General features: G+C 58.9%; 1 protein-coding gene across 2 annotated transcripts; it reads left to right on the top strand.

The window, feature by feature from the left end:
* Positions 1-1,369: 1,369 nt before the first annotated feature.
* On the top strand, positions 1,370-17,796 carry SAMD14 (sterile alpha motif domain containing 14). Of its 2 annotated transcripts, none has more exons than XM_032319634.1 (10): positions 1,370-1,923; positions 5,235-5,289; positions 11,448-11,614; positions 12,102-12,390; positions 13,122-13,209; positions 13,309-13,383; positions 13,464-13,623; positions 14,830-14,949; positions 15,033-15,188; positions 16,077-17,796. In XM_032319634.1, the coding sequence occupies exons 1-10, from the start codon at positions 1,915-1,917 to the stop codon at positions 16,230-16,232; spliced, it is 1,275 nt and encodes a 424-aa protein (XP_032175525.1). In that variant the 5' UTR covers positions 1,370-1,914; the 3' UTR covers positions 16,233-17,796. The 2 variants fall into 2 exon arrangements, with proteins under 2 accessions (XP_032175525.1, XP_032175526.1); XM_032319635.1 differs by lacking the exon at positions 1,370-1,923 and adding an exon at positions 4,849-5,129.
* The last annotated feature ends 145 nt before the right edge of the window (positions 17,797-17,941 follow it).

Here is a 17,941-nt window from a genome sequence, read left to right on the forward strand (position 1 = left end):
CTTAACCCTGTAAGATGTCACCCAGAGTCCCCACCACCTCCCCAGATCTCCACAGCACTCCACGGCTGCCAGCAAATTCTGAAGACACACAGAGACCCCCAAACTCCCACAGGTATCCTAGGCTACCTTCAGCCCTCAAAGCTTAATAATTCTGTCTTCACCCACAGTCCCAAGACCATCCTGGCTCAAAACATTACTTCCCACAGCCCCACGGAGATCTGTGACTACAGAGTCCAGCGGGTCCTTAGGGGACTGTCCCTACAGGCTGTACCACCCCGCTGAGCTCTGGACCCCTCTGTCCAAACTCACCATTTGCTCTTGGACAGATCGCTTTCATTCTTCAAAGTTTAACCCCCTCTTCAAACGGGGGTGATAGAAACAACTAGGTTTATTGTGAGAGTGACATGACAATCAGGGAAAAGTGCTTAGGGTGATTCCAGCGCTGCACGGCAGCTTGTTGATTATTACACTGTCTCCCCGGGGTTGGCCTGCCACCACCTCCAGCTCACCACTCCAAGTGTGATCTCATCCCTGCCCGCCCTCCCTCCAGGACTCCAGCCTCAAGCCAAGCCCTCCTCCCTCGGTGGCCGGTGGTCCCCAAATCTGATCAATTTCTTCCACTCTGTATCCTGAAGAGTGCTCAACTTGATCTGCAATCTTCACGCCTACTGCCCTCATCTCTCCTCGGCCTCACCAAGGCTCTTCCTGCCTGGGGCTGCCCTCTCCAATCCACTCTCCACAGAGGAACCAAAGAGTTCTCCCTAAAAGGCAAATAAATCTGAGCCCCCTCACTCCTCTGTTACTTTACCCTATGGCTCCCAGGATAAATGGCAAGCATTCCCTCCACCCCTGCACCTTCACCACCTCACTTCTCTTCCTACCTTGCCCTCCACCGCCCAGCCCCACTAACACTTCTACCCAGTTCTGGCCTGCCTGGTAGCCAACAGCACCTCCACTTCCACCCTCACCCACCCCCAGGCCGCGCCGGCGTCCTCCCGTGCGCTGTGTCGCCGAAGTGTCCTCTGTGAACTGGGGCTCAGGGCACCCAGGCCTGCGACGGTCTCCCCACTGGTCTGTGCCTCCCCTCCCGAGGAGCCCCGACTCCTGGGCCCGGGTGGTCCTGTTTCCCGCGATGGCCTCAGGCCTTGGCGCACACGACTGCTCGATGGACGTCCAAAGATTGGATGAATCGGGAGCCCGCACAGACCTCGCAGAAGAGGCGGAAGCCCGGTGGGTCCGGAGGCGGGGCTGCTACCCCTCCCCCCCCCCGCCCCCCCGGACTTCCGCGGTCGGAGTAGTGGCAGCAACTCGGAATCCCCTCGCCCCGCCGCCGCTCGGGGCCGCCTCCTCCCTCCCCTGCTGCCGCCTCCGCCCCCTCTCCCTCCCTCCCTCCCGCTCTTTGTCTCCCCGCGCCGGCCTCCCTGCCACGCGCCCCCCGCACCGCCCCTTCCCGGGAGACCCCAGCGGACCCCAGCGGACGCCACGCGACGCGACGCGTGTGGGCCTTCCCGGCTGGGGGCCTGCGTCCGGCGGGTGGCGGGTCGGGGAGGTGGTTCCCTCCCTCTCTCCCTCCCCCCTCCCTCGCTCACACGCACACACACAAACACGCGCACACACACGCGTACACGCGCGCGCGCACGGAGCATCCTCCCGTCAGGGCTCTGGTCCAGCCCCGCCCGCGCCTCCCGCTCCCCGCAAACCCTCTCCTCCCCTCTCGCTCCCCCCATCCGTTCCGGCTCCCGGACCCTCGGCGCCCGCTCCCGCGCCCGCCCCTCTCCCGGGATGGAGCGGCTCGAGCCCGCCCGCAGCCCCCCGCGGCCGGGGTGACGGCCCCCCGCCCCTCCCCGCCTGGCCCGCGCCCCGAGCACCATGGGCCTGAGGGGCTCCCGCGGCGCAGGACGCTGAAGATGATTGATGCTGGAGGTGAGGACCCCGACGTGGACGGGAAAGCAGAGCCGGGGTCACCGGGGCTCGCGGCGGGACCCTGAGTGGGATCGGATAGGGCCTTTCTTCCCCATCCCTGGGGGGCTGCGCGGAGCTGGGGTGCTGGGCAGTCGGGGGAGGGGGCGGAGATAGGATTTGTGTCCCTAATCCTCTCCCTCCCGGAGAAATTAATTTTAAAAAACTGGTGTGGGGGGAGGGGGAGAGGGCTTAACTCCTTCTTGCCCGGCGCGGAGTTGGACGGCTGCACCGGAGAGAAACTAGCCGCCCGGCCCCAACTGGGAGTGCGGTAGGTGCCCCGGCCTCCGCGGTGCGGGGAGCGCTGTCCCACTCGCCCGTCGCCGCATCTCAGGCCTAAGGGAGGGGGCTCCGCTTTCTCCAGCTCCTACTCCCCCCCTATCCCCAGCCTCCCCTCCCGGCCTTTCCTTCCCGGTCTTTCCCAGTTGCACTTCTGTCTCGGTCTCTTTCTCCTCTTCCAGGGCCCCCTTCCTCTTCCCTGCCCCGCTGGGGCCCGCGCCTCTCCCTACAACCGCCCCTTGTCTCTCTCCTCAAAGCCCTCCCTGGAGCCTCAGTCCGAACCGGGCCAAGGGACCCCGGCCTCCAGCACTGCTTCCTCCGCCCAACACATCTCTTTCCTGCCCTTTCTTGGCTCTCTCTGCAGCTCGGTAGACAGTCTCCACCAACCTGTCTGTCTCTGTTCCTAGTTCCCACTCCCCTCTGGGGCTTGTGCATCCTTTTCTCTTTCTCCTTCCCTGGCTCTCAGGAAGCCTCCTGTGCTCCCAGAGAAGAGTCAAAGGTCACAGGTGCTATTCCTCTGGGAACTGGAAGCTTTTGGAAGAGAGAGTGGCCTGGTAGCCCTGGTGCCCAGACTGTGTCCTGAGGGACAGGTTCATTTTCACCTCGTGGCAGTTCCTGGTTAAATGTGTACGTGTGTGTGTGTGTGTGTGTGTGTGTGTGTGTGTGTGTAGGAGGATGAAGGTGGAGGGGGGCTTCTCTAAAGCTCCATTTGGTGAGAGGGGCCTGGTGACCTCTTGGATGGCCTGCTTCCCAGGGTTCCCCATGGAATAGTGTAGGATGGATCCCCCAAACACACCCCAGGGAGCTGACGGAGGGAAAGAAAGCCATTTGTGCTGAATCAGGATGGATTAGACACAGGTGTGGGCTGGAAGGCCCAGCCTACCCCCAGATGATACCCGAAAGACTCTGTCCACAAGGGGGTCTTCACCCTGGACTGGGACTTTGAATAAAGAACTCATGGGATCTCCATTCTCTGCTAATGTAAGAGAGGAGGCACCACTACTGGCCTCAGAGAACCTCCTTCTGTTGGGAGAGGCAGTTCTTATCTCGAGAGGGTCCCTAATCTGATGGGAATACCCTCCCTTCTCCCCAGGGACCTCTCATCTGATGCAGAGGAGATCTGACCCATATTAGGGAATCCGTGAAGTATGAAAAACCCCTATTTTCCAGTGGCTGGGAAAGGGTGAATTTAGAAATTGTGTGGACAAATGGGAAGAGGGTGGGCTGTCTAGCTTTCTGGAGGAGGGGGCAGCGGGTCCTGGTCAGCTGAGGCTTTGTGATTGAACGAGGCAATTTTGCTCATTCTTAGGGGCAACCTCTTTCCAAGATGGCCCTTCAGGCAGGAAGAAAGGTTCTAGAATTTCTTTGCTACTAGCACCCAGAGTTCAAGAATGGCAAGAGAGTTCTTGGAGGGCCCCTGTCCCCTGGCCCTTTCTCACACCTCATTTCCTGCTTTCAGCCCCAAGCATTATCCACAGAGCTTGGGGTGGAAATAGTTTGGAAGCTTTCCCCAGTCCTAGATGGGATGGCCAGCTCCCCTTCCTCTCCCTTTCTCCCTTCTCCCTGCAGGGTCCTCTTCTCATGTGTACCCCTCCAAAATTGCAGACCATCCCCCAGGATAAGACTGGAGGGCAGGAGACAGGTGGAGTTTGAATTCCGCCTCTTCTCACTTGCACCTCAGTTTTCCCATCTGTAAAGCGGGCACACTAAGAATCTCAAGCCCACACGGCTCCCCGTGAGATGGTTTGTATGTAATATCAGGAGAGAAATGTTGGAAAAGACCCCAGCAAGCACGAGGCCTAGCCTTCCCATGCCTGTCAATTGCATGTCTAGCCCAGCGCCCTGCCCTGCTCATGGGCGCCCTGCGTGTCAGCAGTGACTGGAAATCATGTCCCTGCCCTGCAGCGTGCCCCTGCCCCTGAGCTTCCCCCACCCCCAACCCCCGTCCCCTTGTCCCCCCTTGCTTGGTATTCCCCTTCCCCTCTCACACCCAGGCCTTGGTTTAGGGCTGCTGCCATCCTGCCTCTGCTGGGAAGCCTGCCCAGATTGTTTCAGCTGCGTCCGTCCCGCTTCCCCACCCGCCTCCCTTCTTGCTTCCCCACCAAAAAGCAAAACCCAACCAAGTCCCAAGCCGTCTCACTTCCTGCCAGAACATACTTGCAGCACAAAGATTTGTCCACTGTGGTGCTGTGAGTACTCCTCATACCCTTCTGCATCTGTGAGTCTGTCTGGAACGGGGAGAACTGCGAGTCTGTCAAGCACAGGGGCCCTGCTGATGGTGCCAGGCTCCCAAACAGCTCGTGTGCAAAGGCAGGTGGTGAGCACACCAGTGATGGGGGTGGGGAGCAGGCAGGACTGGGTGACGGACGGCATGATGGATGGGGGGGTGCTGGTATGAGCTGATGGATGCAGAGATGGGAGGGTGGATGGATGGATGGACGGACAAATGGATGGCTGAGCAGGTGGGTGGGTAGATGGATGCAAGGACCTGGATTCTGCTTCTGAGCTTGCCATCGCCTTGTTATGTGACCTTAAGCCAGTCATTCTTCCCTCTGTTTCTTTATTTGGAAAATGAGAGGATTGCATTTAATCATCTCCCAAGATCTCTCCCAGGTTTGCTGTTGGACAGCTTATGATGATCAAACGATTTGAAGGAATGCTGATGATGGAAAGACCCAAGACATTGTGGGGGAGGGAAGGTTCAGTGAGCCATGTGAATGCACACAGTAAATCAGCCTGGACCAAAACCACAGGACTCAGCCCGGGTCTAGACTCTGAATTTGCTTCTGCCCCTACTCTGCCATGTCTCCCTCTGCCCCAACTCCCATCCTCCGGGCTGTGGTTCCGATGACTTCTTCTCCAAGGGGCTGGAGCAGGAGTTCTAGGGGAAGGTGAGGGGCCAGAAGGCCAGGAATAGGCAGCCAGGGGCAGCCCCCTTGTCGCCTTCCACCAACCTGGACCTCTTATCCATCATCTCTCTTTCTCTCTTCCCTCAGCTCTCTCGAGTCATGGCTTCTTCAAAGCTACGAGAACCTGCGGATGAGGTTTTTGGTAAGTTCTGTTTGCTCTAACTCTAGCCAAGGCCACCGCCACTGGGGGGATTCCCTCTGGGACGTCAGTGTGTGTCTTTGAGCCTTTGTGTGTGTGTATTGTGGCCTGGCCGCCTGAGTCTCTGCCATGACACTCTATGCTAAGGACAACCGTGACAATGAAGGGTCTCCATTTATGAAGTGCTGCCTCATGCCAGGTGCTAAGCCAAACCCCCAACTCACAATGTTGCTTATGCCCCGCAATAAGGCCAAGAGGCGTGCCCATTGTACAGACGAGGAGCCTAGAGCACAGAGTACCCAAGTGGCTTGCTTTAACGATCATGTGGCAGGTTAGTGGCAGAGCTGGGACTAGAAGTCCAGACTGGGTGGCTGTACACCTGTATCCCAGCCCAAGTGACAGTCATTATGGCCATATCGCATGGTAACGGCCCTTGGCCTACAGGATATGTATGGAAATCAAATGCTCAGAACAGAGTCGCAGTGCCCCCAGGCCAGCTGGGGGGGCTGGTGTGCACACAACACACCTGCCTGCTCCATAGTTTACCCCCTGCCATCTTTCCTTTGGGGGGTGGCAAAGCCTGGGCAGGGCAGAGTTCCCAGCATGCACTGGGGCAGAAAGGCTGGTTCCCAGCATGCACAGGGGTGGAAAGTCTGGTTCCCAGCTGGATTTGGCGGAGGAGTCAGGGAATAAGGAACTTGGAGGACCACGAGGAACGTGGAGGGAGAGGTTGAGACAGAAGCCCTTGCCCGATGCCTGTAGCATGCGTATACCCCTTGGGACTCATGTTGGTGTGCACAGCCTCAAGGGGCTCCCCAGCTTCTCATCTCTCCCTTCCCTCCCCTCCCCTCCTCCCCCTCTCCAGTTCACCACCTTCTCCCCTGTGCGGCCACATGCCTCCCAGCTCCCAGGAACACTGTTTTCCCTGGCCTTCCTGGGGCCCTGGACTCCTCCAGCCTCCAGCCAGCTCTGGGCCTCAGACTCTAGCGTCTCACCATCTGCACCAGGCCTGGCCCAACAGAAGCGAGCTCCCCCTCTCCTAGGCTTCTGGGCCTTCATTCCTACCCCCAGCCCCAGCTCTTCCTGTTTTCCTTCTCCGGGACCTGCTGAGGTAGCTGGCTGCCTGGCCTGCTTCCTGACGGGCAAGGCAATTAAATATTCATGACTCCCCACTGTCCAGGGCTGGGAAGAGAAAGACCAAGAGAGACAGACCCACCCTGAGTTGGAGGAAGGCCAGGCAGGCAGGTAGAGTAGGGGACCAGAGGTGAGGCAGGCTCCCACCTTGCCTCAGAAATGCCTCAGCCCCCTAGGGGTCCCTTTGCTCCCTAGACCCTCCAAGATGAGCCGCCTGCAGTCCAGATGTGGCCCAGAGTCAGCAGAAGGGCCCCTTTCCCCAGTCCTGGGAGTCTGGGCTCCGTGGAGAGGATGGTGGGCAGCTCCCTGCCCCACCTCCCAGAGTAGGAAGAACAGGGAGCCAGGAGGCCTGGATGCTTTCTTAACTCCCTCTGTACCTCTGGCCAAACCTTTCCTCTCCGAGCCTCAGTTTCCCCACCTGTAAAATGAAGGGTTGGACTCACGAGCTGCTCCCATCTCTGCCTCAAAAGAGGTGTAGCAGGCTTGGTCCTTACACACTGAACCTCTGGAGTCAGCCTGCCTGGAACCCTGGCTCCTCCCTTCCCTGGGGCAGATTAAGGCTGCCCTGGGGATTCCTGGAGTCTCTTCCTCTTAGGGTTATGGGGAGTTTAAGTGAGCTAGTAATTGTGAAGCTCTTAGAACCAGTGCCTAGCACAGCAAGAGCTCAGTCAGTATTAGCCTTTATTATTCTGTTCTGTCCTCAGTCCTTGCTGCTTGCAGACAGTGCTTGGAGATGCCGTGTCACTAGGGAACAGGGGACAGAAGGCTCCCTCCCTCAGCTCAGCCCCAGGGCCTGGAAAGGCCAGGAGCAAACCAGGGGCCTGGAAGGAGCCGGAGGAGTTGTGTCAAGGCTGGGGTCCCAAGCAGCAGTCCTTTGTCAGGACCTCTCCTCTCGCCAAGCCCCCACTGCCGCAGCAGGCCGTGGGGGGGCCCACCCTCCCTTGCAGCCAGGCCAGTCCCCTCTCCTTGCAGGCTCCACTGGCCCACACCATCCCTTCTCCTTAGAAAGGTCCTTGTTCTTCCTAGAGCCTTGGCTCTTCCCCGTCTCCCAGACCTCAGCCAGGCTGCCTCGTCTAAGACAGAGCCCCCAGCCCCTGCCTGTCTCTTTCTTCCCCGCCACAAATACTCCGGGGACCCCACCGTGTACCAGGCTCTGTGCGTGGGAGACCCCAGGGAGATAGTCACTGCCCTCACAGGGCCTGAGTTCCTGGATGAAGGGTGTGTCTTGGGGAGGAGTGCCCTGCAGAGGAGCACTGGATAGGGATGTGACATCAGCGCTTCCCTGTGCCTTGAGGCCATCTCTGCAGTGCTGTGTACTGGCCCTGAAGAGTAACTTGGCTTCCTCAACACTGACTGAGCCGCTGCTCTCCCCCAGGCCTGACCCCAGGCTCTCTGAGTCCCCAGCTCGCCCCTCTGCATTGTGCAGATGGGCGAACGGGATGGTCACCTCTGATCAGATCCTCTTGCCAGGCCTGCAGAGGTGAAGCTGTCCCTCGGAACTGGAGGTCTTTGAGGGGACAGACAAGGAAGGGGTGGGGGGACCTGGCACCTAGCGCGCTGCAGGAGCACAAGGTCAGAGGCAGGAAAGGAAGGTGGCGACAAGGATCCCGGTGGGGTCAGCAGGTTAGCACTGCTCTCAGCTCGTTCTGGCTGGGCGCACAGCAACAGGTATTCTGTCGAAGCACTTTACCTGGGTCATCTTATTTGACACTCACACAACCCTGGAACGGAGATACTCCTCTTATGGCCCCATTTTACTGATGAGGAAGCCAATCCCTAAATGAAAGGAACTTGCCCAGAGTCCTCCAAGCAGCAAATGGCAGAACAGAATTCAGCCCCTGCCAGGCGGCTCCTCCTCTGGAAACATGGGGAACATGGAAGGGGTGAGCTGGAACCCCCCTCCCCATCAGGGCCCGACTGGGGGCTGAGGGGCATGGACTTTATGTTATTGACTTTAGGACCGCCTCACCACTCCTCAGTCTTACCCTGGGTTTCAAAAGCAAGCAGTTATAGGACCAGTCAGAAGAGTGCTTTAGAAAGTTTCCTCTAGCCTGTGGGAAGTGGGGAGGGAGGCCGATTGGAGGCCCGAGGCAGGGAGAGCAGGATGCCTGGAGGCTGAGGCCAGGCTTGGGGAAGGGGCCGGTGAAGACCTGAGTAAGGCAGTTTAGTCTTCAGGGAGAAGAGAGGCCAGGTTCCAGGGCTGTGAGGAAGGCAAATCAACAGAACTATGTGGTTTTGTTTTGTTTTGTTTTTTAAGATTTTATTTATTCACTTGACAGACAGGGATCACAAGTATGCAGAGAGGCAGGCAGAGAGAGGAGGAAGCAGGCTCCCCGCCGAGCAGAGAGCCCGACGCGAGGCTCGATCCCAGGACCCTGGGACCACGACCCGAGCCGAAAGCAGAGGCTCCAACCCACTGAGCCACCCAGGCGCCCCCCCCCCTTTTTTTCTTCATTAAAATCCCATTTTCTAAGCGCCTACTACATGCCAGACACCAATTCTGGATGAGAGCCATGAACAAAATACAGGAATGTCTGCCTTCACAGAGCTGACATTCTAACAAGCAGAGAGACAATGAACTAAGTCAGTAAAATAGACAGCACACCAGAGGATGACACATGATGCAGGTTGGGGATCTGGGGGGAATTGTACAATGAGTGGCCAGTAAAGTCATCAGTGAGAGAAAGCATTTAAGCAAAGGCCTGAAGGAGGCAAAGGACAGAACCCTGTAGAAATCTGTGGCAAGAGCCTTGCAGGAAAAGGGAAGAGGAAGTGCAAAGGCCCTGAGGTACAGTGAGGCTTATGTGAGGAAGACCCAGGAGGCTAGGATGGCCAGAGTAGAGGGAGCAAGAGGGAGAGAACTAGAAGCTCAGAGCGGCAAGAGGAGCACAGACTGAATCCGGAAGGCCCCTGGGAGAACTTGGCAGTTACTCTGCAAGATGGAAGTCCCCGGGGGGTTCTGAGCACAGTAGTGACAAGGGCTGACATGTTTTATCAGGATCACTCTGGTTGCTGTGGTGTTGAAAATAGACTGTACGTGGGAAAGGGAGCCAAAGGGGAGACCAGCCGGGAGGCTTCTGTAATAACTGAGGCAGGGGGTGAGAGTGATCTAGACCAGGGAGGCTGTGTGTCCCCCTCTCCTCTCTCTTCCCCTGATTTCTCCTCCTACCCCCCTTCTCTCCCTTCCCTTCCTCTCCGCTTCTCCCTTCTTTCCCTGCTCTCTCTCCTCTTCCTCTCCGTGCGCACGTGCACGTGTGCATGTGTGCACACACAGACACAGGGAAACGGCAGTTTGATTGCGGGAAGTGAGAAGTACAGAGACGAGCCAAATGCATTCCGTCGTGCGTTCTGGGACTGTCACTCAAGGCTCATCGGGTCGTGGCCGGCCTTCCACCTCTACCCGCTGCCACTGCCCTGGATTAATTTGAATCTAATCCAAAACATCATACCATTTCGCCATAAATATTTCAGTATGTCTAGATGTATTTCGAAAGGAGAGCTAACAGGAATTGTGGCTAGATTGAGTTTGGAGAGTGGGAGGGAAAGAGAGTCAAGGGCGACTCCAGCGTTTGGCCTGAGCCATTGGGGAGATGGAGCTGCCAGTCATAGCCGGACACAGACACTGAAGCTGCCCGTGGCACATCCAAGGGGAGGGGGCCGGGAGGCAGCCGGCCTGGGGAACTCCTGGCTGGAGCTGGGGCTGAGGGCAAAGCGTAGCTCGGGGCCGTTTGCATCGGGTGGATGGGCCTTTCATGGAGCCGAGGAGCAAAGGGGAAGCCAGTCTGAAGCAAGGTGGTGGGTTCATGCTGATGAATTATTTGAGGACTTGGGTGTGTTTGACACGGCAAGTTCCCTGGTGGGTGCTGAGGTGCCCAAGCTTGGAATTCAGGGAGGCTCAGGACTGAACCAGTAGGTGATAGTGAAACCAGGCCAGCAACTGGGGTGGCTTAGGGGGTATCTGCAGACAAAAGAAAGAGGAGCAGGCAAAGCTGGGTCAGTATGAGTGATGGGATGGCAGAACCCTGAGATTGTGGGGCAGGGGAATGGGGAAGAAAGGTCTTAACCTGTGCTGGATTTGGAAAGAAACTCTTCTGCCTGGAGACCCCAAGCTTGGGGACACTGCAGAGCGAAGGCTTCATTCCCCAGGGGGAGCAAGTAGGAAGAGAAACTAGGAGCAGTCGGGTTTACGCACGGTCTGTTGGCTTTGCCTACTCTTCCTTATCTTCATCCGGGACCCAGCTCCGCACCACTGACCCCAGGATGGGAGAGGCAGGCTGGCCGCGTGGGGACTGGGTTTTCCTTGATGCCACTACTGTGCTCCCGTTCATCAGGGCTGGGTCTGAGTGCAGATCTGGGTATGGTACAGCGGGCCAGGGTTCCAGCATGGCCAGTCAGGCTCAGAGCCCAGACCACTGCTAGCTGCTGGCTGCAGGTGAGAGACTGAACCTCTCTGAGCCTTAGTTGGCTCAGCTGTAAATTGTACATAACCGCGGTCCCTAGCTCCCTGAGCAGATGAGGTGATGTATGAACATTCTGGCACACAGTAGGCTCTTCTTAAGTGGTAGCTGTTATTACCATCATTGATCTGATCTCATCCCCAGCCCTTCTCTCCACAAACCTACCCTCCAGGGGCCCTGGAAGGAGCGCCCCCCCACACCCCTGCACTACCCTACTGCCCAGCATTGCACACTCGCTCACCAGCCTCCTCTCTGGCAAACTGCCACCCAACCTTAGACTGGCTTTGGTGCTCCCTCCCCTGACCCATCCAAACAGGAATGTCCTGTCCTCCTCTGTGCCTGTGAGAGGTCCCACCACACTGCTATATTTCTGTGCTGACGTGTCTGGCTTTCTCTGAGACTGTGAGGGACCCCACTCTGCCTCTCGTTGGTACCCCCTGTGCTGGGCACACAAACCTTTGTGGAATGTCTGGGGGTGTGAGTGCTGGAGGCCTGAGGGCGGGGGGGGGGGGGGCTCTGGGCTTGCTCTCCTCACATGTCTGGTCTCTGTCCCCTTCACCTGGTTCACAGACCTGGACTTGGCTGTGCCAGAGACCGTCAGACTGGACAGCAGTTTACACAAGGCCCGAGCCCAACTACTGGCCAAGGGCCGGAGACACCGGCCCTCCCGCTCCAGGCTTCGGGACAGCGCCAGTTCTGCAGAGGATGGTGAAGGCTCTGATGGGCCAGGAGGCAAGGTGGGGACAACCCACCCAATCATTGCCCCCCCCACCCCGAAAATCCCTCCAAACCCTTTTCCAGGGAAACCACAGCCCCAGACTTCTGACATAGTAAGGCGAACAGGGATTACCCGCATTCATTCTGGCTTGCCTGAAACTTTTAAGGAAGGTATTATCATTCCCATCTTACATGTGGGGAAATTGAGGCTCCGAGGTTCAGTAACAAACTCACACAGTTAGGGAGTGAGGGAAATGAGATTCGACCCCAGCCTACGTGACTGAAGCCCCCCCCCCCCAGCCAAATTACCACCCCCCCCCATCGCGTGCTCCTACTCCTCACTGTCCAGCCACCCCCATGGCCCGTGGGCAGGAGGACAGGCCTCCCTTCCCAGGACCCCAGTCCTCGCTCCAGAGGCTCCCTCGCAGTTTGCAGGGTGAAACCAACTCCCAGCCCCTGGGGAAGCGGGGAAGAAGGTTGGCAGTGAGCGGCCGCTCCTTCCCCCAGGTGACCGACGGATGCGGGAGCCCCCTGCACCGGCTGCGCTCACCTCTGCACTCGGGCCCAGGGTCCCCGGCCGGGGGCTCTTTCTGCCTGGAGCCTCCGGGGTTGCGGCGCAGCCTGGACGAAGACGAGCCTCCGCCCTCGCCGCTCACACGCTACCGGCCCCTGCACAACGCCGCCTCGCACGAGGGCCTGGCCGCCGCCTCCTGCTCGCCGCCCCGCTCCGCGCCCTCCTCCGACAGCTCGCCCAGCTTCGTGCGCCGCCACCCGCGCGCAGAGCCCCACAGCGAAGGTGAGTGGCAGCCGGTGCGCCGCCCTCTGCTGGCGAGCGCTGGAACTGCAGCGGCCCCGCCGGTCGTCCCCCCCATCCCTGCCAAGCCGAGGGTTGGACCAAGTTGGGCAGGGCGGTGAGGGACGAGGAAGGGGTGGGGGTGGGGGGACAACACACTGTGGCTTCCTCCATCACTTACCCAGCGCGAAGCAGCGGCACTCTTTGCCCTCAAGAGGCTTACAGTTTGGGGGAGATACAATCTAATAATTCCTTATAGTTTAAGGGAGAAGTGATCAAACCATCCCTTAATTAAATATGTAGTTATAAGTTGTAAGAAGTGCACGGTTGCAGCGGGGGAGGGGGCAGCACATAGCGGGGTGAAATGACCTTGTGGGGAGCCTCCTGTAAGGCTTCTCTGAGGAAGTGACATGTGAGCCAAGATTAGAAGGCGGGTTAGAAGTCAGTCAGGCTAAATGAATAGTGAATAGTAGCGGTCCCTCCTTTTTCATGGTTTGCTTATGGCTTTCATAGCTATTCCATGAAATAGGCATGGAATAGCCTATTCCATGGGTCAGGTGTTAGACTCATATTTGGGACGAAGGAAGCTCAGAGAGGTAGAGTGATTCCTCCAAAGTCACACAGCTAGTGAAGGGCACCCGAGCCAACTTGCCCGCTTCTAAGTCAAAAGAGGCAGCTGAAGGAGGCAGGCAAGCCACTCCACGGGCTATTTTCTTCCCTCTCTTCCCCAAAAGATGACAGCCGGGATGCCAGCCCACCTGAGCCTGCCAGCCCCACCATCGGTCTGGATAAGAAGACTCGCCGAAAGTTCCTGGACCTGGGGTGAGTGGAGGAGGGGCCAGAAGCAAAGGCTTGGAGCCTTGGGGTGCAGGGTAGCACAGCGGGCAGCACTGCCCCACTCCCCCCCACCCTCCCTCACAGGGTCACCTTACGCCGAGCATCCACTAGCAAGAGCCGGAAGGACAAGGGCAGCAACCGTTTGTCCATGGGCAGCAGGTAAGCTTCCGCTCATAGTTCCGGAGGGCGGGGGCACCCACCCCACGGTGCCCACACCCATGCTGGTGCTCTCTCCACAGGGAATCAGTGGAGGGGTCCAGCAGGTCAGGGGGCTCCCCGTTCCTGCCCTTTTCCTGGTTCACAGACAGTGGCAAGGGCTCGGCATCCTCTGGCAGCACCACCTCGCCCGCCTGCTCCCCTAAACATGAGGGCTTCAGCCCTAAGAAGTCAGCTTCTCAGGTGAGTCCATGGCTTCCCTGCCCCCCGTATGGGCCCCAGACTCAGGTGATGTGAGGGGGTGGGGCTGGGATCCAGGCATTCCTGGGGTCCGTTTGTCTGTCTGTTTGTCCATCCAGTTTGTCTATCCATGGAGCCATTCTGTGATTCACTAGTTCATCCATTCTCTGAGTTCATTCATTGGTTTCTTCACTCATTCACATTCTGAGTAGTTCCTCCCCTGAGTCATTCAGCACATTCAACCCACTGAGCACCAGGCTTCCCTCCTTAGCCACCCAGCCTGAGGCCGCCCCCATTCGCGCTCTTCTGCCTGGCTCCCCACGTCCCATCCCGGTTCCCGGTCGTCCCAGTCGTCCCAGTCATCCCAGTCGTCCCAGTCACCGGGCAACCTGTGTGGTGGGGTGAGGCTTGCAGGAAATCGGGATGAAGGGGACCCAAACTAGCTAGAGCTCAGGAAGCAGGGAGAAGTCAGGGACAGAAGCAGCCACAAGTGTCTGCTTCTGCTCATGCCGCGCTCTACACTAGACAAGGCTCCAAGGGCTGCTTTGGCTTTCCTTTCACAAAGCGCAGGCGTGCTTATCCCAGTTGCCTGGATGAACGACTGAAGGCCCAGAGAGAAGGGACTTGCCACGTGGGTTCGATGCGGGCTCCATGCCTGTTCTGTGGTTGTTCCTTAGGTGCTACTGGGGCTGAGGAGACCAGAAAGCTGGGAATTCAGGGGAGAAGGAGTTCCATCTAACTTGGGACTTCCTGATTTCCTATCTGCACAGACTCCCTCTGCCTCTTCCTTCCCTCGTGCTGGGCCCTGGGATAGCGGGGTAAACAGACAGCCCAGGGCCTCATAGAGCTTCTGATCTCTACCCAGGCACTTAGAAGCCAGGGTGCTAAGGGCTATGATGGGGAGGCACAAAGGGAGGACCCCCGACCTAGCCTGGGGGAATCCTGGTCAGCTGCCTGCAGGAAGCAACACCTGGTCTGAGACTTCTGCCATTCCTGCTAACTATTCTGCCTCATTTCTGGCCCCACGACCTCCTAGAAGTCTTACATCCTGATGCTTCCCATGAGTACTTCATAGACTAGGAGGCACTGCGCAACTCCTGGTGCCCAGCCCCCAACTTAGCTCCTTCCAAATGCAAGCAGTGGGTTGGGGGACTCCCTTGGGCTTGAGGGTGAGCTGTTTCCTCAGCAGCTCATACCTTTCCTCTCTAGGAATCCACCCTGAGTGATGACTCCACGCCCCCTAGCAGCAGCCCCAAGATCCCCAGTGGTCCCCGGCAGGAGACCAAGTGCTCCTACCCCTACCACACACTGTCCCAGTCTTCGGATGAGGTAAGCAAGCCCTGGGCTCTGAGTGTTGAGGCGCAGGCCACAGGCCAGGTCTTCCCCCTCACCATCCTTGGTCTCTACCCCAGTTCCTGGACGAACCTCTCCCCACCGTCCACCACTGGACCAGCCAGCAGGTGGGCCAATGGCTGCACAGCCTCAACCTGGAGCAGTATGTCGCTGAGTTCGCTGCGCGACAGGTGGACGGGCCCCAGCTCCTGCAGCTGGATGGAAGCAAACTGAAGGTGTGTCAGGGGAGGAGAGTGGTGACCCAGTTGGAGCCCAAGGCAACCTTCCAGGATTGGGATCCCCCCCAAACCCTGATCTTTCATTGCCTCTAAGGCCACTGCCCTGACCTCTGACCTGGGCAAGGTCCTTGGCCTGATCTTTGCACTCTAGCACGGGTCCACTGTCGGACATGAAACTCGAGCCCCGTCCTTCAGTTTGACCTTCAAGCCTCAGCTCAAGGCTCCAGGATAACATTGACCTCTAGGACTGTCAAGAGTCAGATCACCTGACTCTTGACTCTGGGAGTCCCTTGCTGTCATAAGAAACCAGGCCTCTGCCTGATCACCTTGCCTGATTCTCAGTCTTGGAGGCTGCTGGTAGTCAGGGGAGGTCCGGGGGTGGGGGGTGGGCTCAGATCTCTGCGCTGAGAGGTTTCTAGCGTGTTGCCCACCCTCTGCTACATTGCTTAGGCAAGAGGTGGTGAGGAGAGGCCCCCAGGGAGTCTCTGCAGTAGGGAGGGGCCTCTGCCACTGACTAGTAGTGTGACACTGGGCAAGTCATTCCCCATCTGTGGGCCTCTGGGGGCTGGGCAGGATGGTACCAAAACTGAACTTCCGAGTGGAGGAATGGGAGCCAAGGATTGCCAGGGGTGGGGGCAGGGGTAAAAGGGCAGGTAAAAGGTCTGGCACCCTCCATCATCCTCTTTCCAAAACACCCCCCTTTGGAATTCCTGCCCTGGTTCTGATCCACGGGCCCGTCTGGGAGGCAGAGGCCACACTTCTGGGAGGACCTGCTGAGCTCCAGGCAGAGTACACCCACCTGGGGCACCGCAAACTGGGGGTCGGAGTTGGCTAGGGCCTGAGGGATTCTGGGGCTCTTTCCCTCACCCTTGAATTCCTCCCCAGAGCCTGGGGCTCAGCAACTCACATGACCGGACGCTAGTGAAGCGGAAGGTAAAGGAGCTGGCAGCCGCCGCTGAGAAGGAGCGCAAGGCCCGGGAGAAGGCTGCACGGCAGCGGGAGAAGCTCCGGCGCCGGGAGCAGGAGGCCAAGAAGAGCTAGGGGAGGGCGGGGGGCAGGCACTGGCACCCAGGCGCTGGTGGCCGCCGGGCTCGGTGGGCACAGGCCTCAGCGGGGAGGCGAGGCCTGGGCGCCAAGCTTGGGCTGGCCGGGCCCCACACTCTCAGGGGGTACACGCCCTCTCTTACCCTGTCACTGTCTGGACCCAGATCCCCCAGAAAGGGAGACCCCAGGAGAGGGCCCAGTAATAGATCCAGTTTTAAGGACTTGTTTGGCACAGAGTTCCTAGGGAGCTGGCAGGTTTTGGGCAGAGGACCGAGAGGCCAGGGCTGACAAGTCGGGGAACCCTGAGGCACATGGGTCAGTCTGATCATCTACCCTCGGGCCATGGCCATGCTGGCCGGCCGTGAGCTAGGACACCTGCCTGCCAGCTGGCCTGTCTGCCTTCTAGAGGCTCTGAGATAAGGCCTAGGTCCCAGGGATCAGAGGCAGGAAACCTCTCAGCAGGAGCGAGTGGACAGTCACTCCTCTCCAGCACTCCAAGCTGGCTGCGTGCTGGGAGAGCTCTCTTCTGCTCCCAGGGGAGGCTGGTAGGCGCTGTGGCAGCCCGCACTCAGGGTAGACTCCTAGCCTCCACACGGCGGGAGAGCACAGAGAGCAGCATGGGTAGCCCACACAATCTTGGCCAGGACTTTGGGAGCAGGAAGGGACGATGAAAAGGTCCTTCTCTTTCCCCTTCCTGGTCCCATGGGTCCCAGTGGTGAGTTGACATCCATGCAGGTCTGCCCCTCCTGGGGCCCACTCAAGACCTGGTTTTTGACCTACTCCCTGACACAGGGCCCACTTCTATTGCTCCCTCAAAGAACGGCTGAGCCCTCTCTGGGGACAGAGCCAACTTGGGAGCTGGGGGTGTGTGTGACAGAGGACACCCCTAACCAATGTTTAGGTCACGTTGAACAGGTGAGCCCTCACCCCAGCCAGGTAGAGAGGCAAACTCTAGGAGTTCCCCTGGAATCTACTGGAAGGTTTCCTCAGCCTTCCCCCATCTGCTCTGGTCCCTGTCAGGGTCTCAATGGGTTCCAGAACTGGCACGCTGTGCAGGCTCTGGTTCTCTGGGCCATGACGAGGGGTTGGGCCAGTCCCCTGGGTGGGGCCGGGATCTATCCTGTGAGGAGGAAGCGTTCAGGTACAGCACTGGCCAGCAGCTCCTGCAGGACTGGCCGGTGACCAGCGGGGCTGGAGGCCCTCTGGTTAGAAGCCCACCTCCCCTTCACCTGCCCGGAGCGGTGGACAGGACCCAGTGCGTGCCAACTCTCCTCGTTCCTGCTCTGGGGCCGTGGCTCCAAGGCCATCCCTGCCCTGGCCACGGTCTGGTCCCTGGGACTCAGCCCTTTGCTTCTCTCTGCCATCTGTATGGGGAGAGGAGCCACACAGGAAACTGAGCTATGGGGCACTGGCACCATCAGGGTCTGCTGGAGGGGCTGGTGGGGAGGGCGGAAGGCACCCAGGCCTTTGAAATGATCAGGAGCTCTATGGGCACCCACCTGCATGTGAAGGGAGGGTGGTACTCCATTTATTTCAATAAACACTTACGATGTGCCAGTGACCTTTGTTTGCCCCCGCTGGGAGGCTGGGCTGGGGCGCGAGGCAGTGCCGGGCCCTGAGCGTGGAGGGGTGACACATCTGCTCCCCGGGGCTGCCGTGTCAGGTGTCCTGAAGGGATGGCTCTGCCTGGCGGTGTGCTTGTGGGA

This window comes from Mustela erminea, chromosome 18 (assembly GCF_009829155.1).
Source record: "Mustela erminea isolate mMusErm1 chromosome 18, mMusErm1.Pri, whole genome shotgun sequence".
In the NCBI taxonomy this organism is placed as follows: Eukaryota; Metazoa; Chordata; class Mammalia; order Carnivora; family Mustelidae; genus Mustela; species Mustela erminea.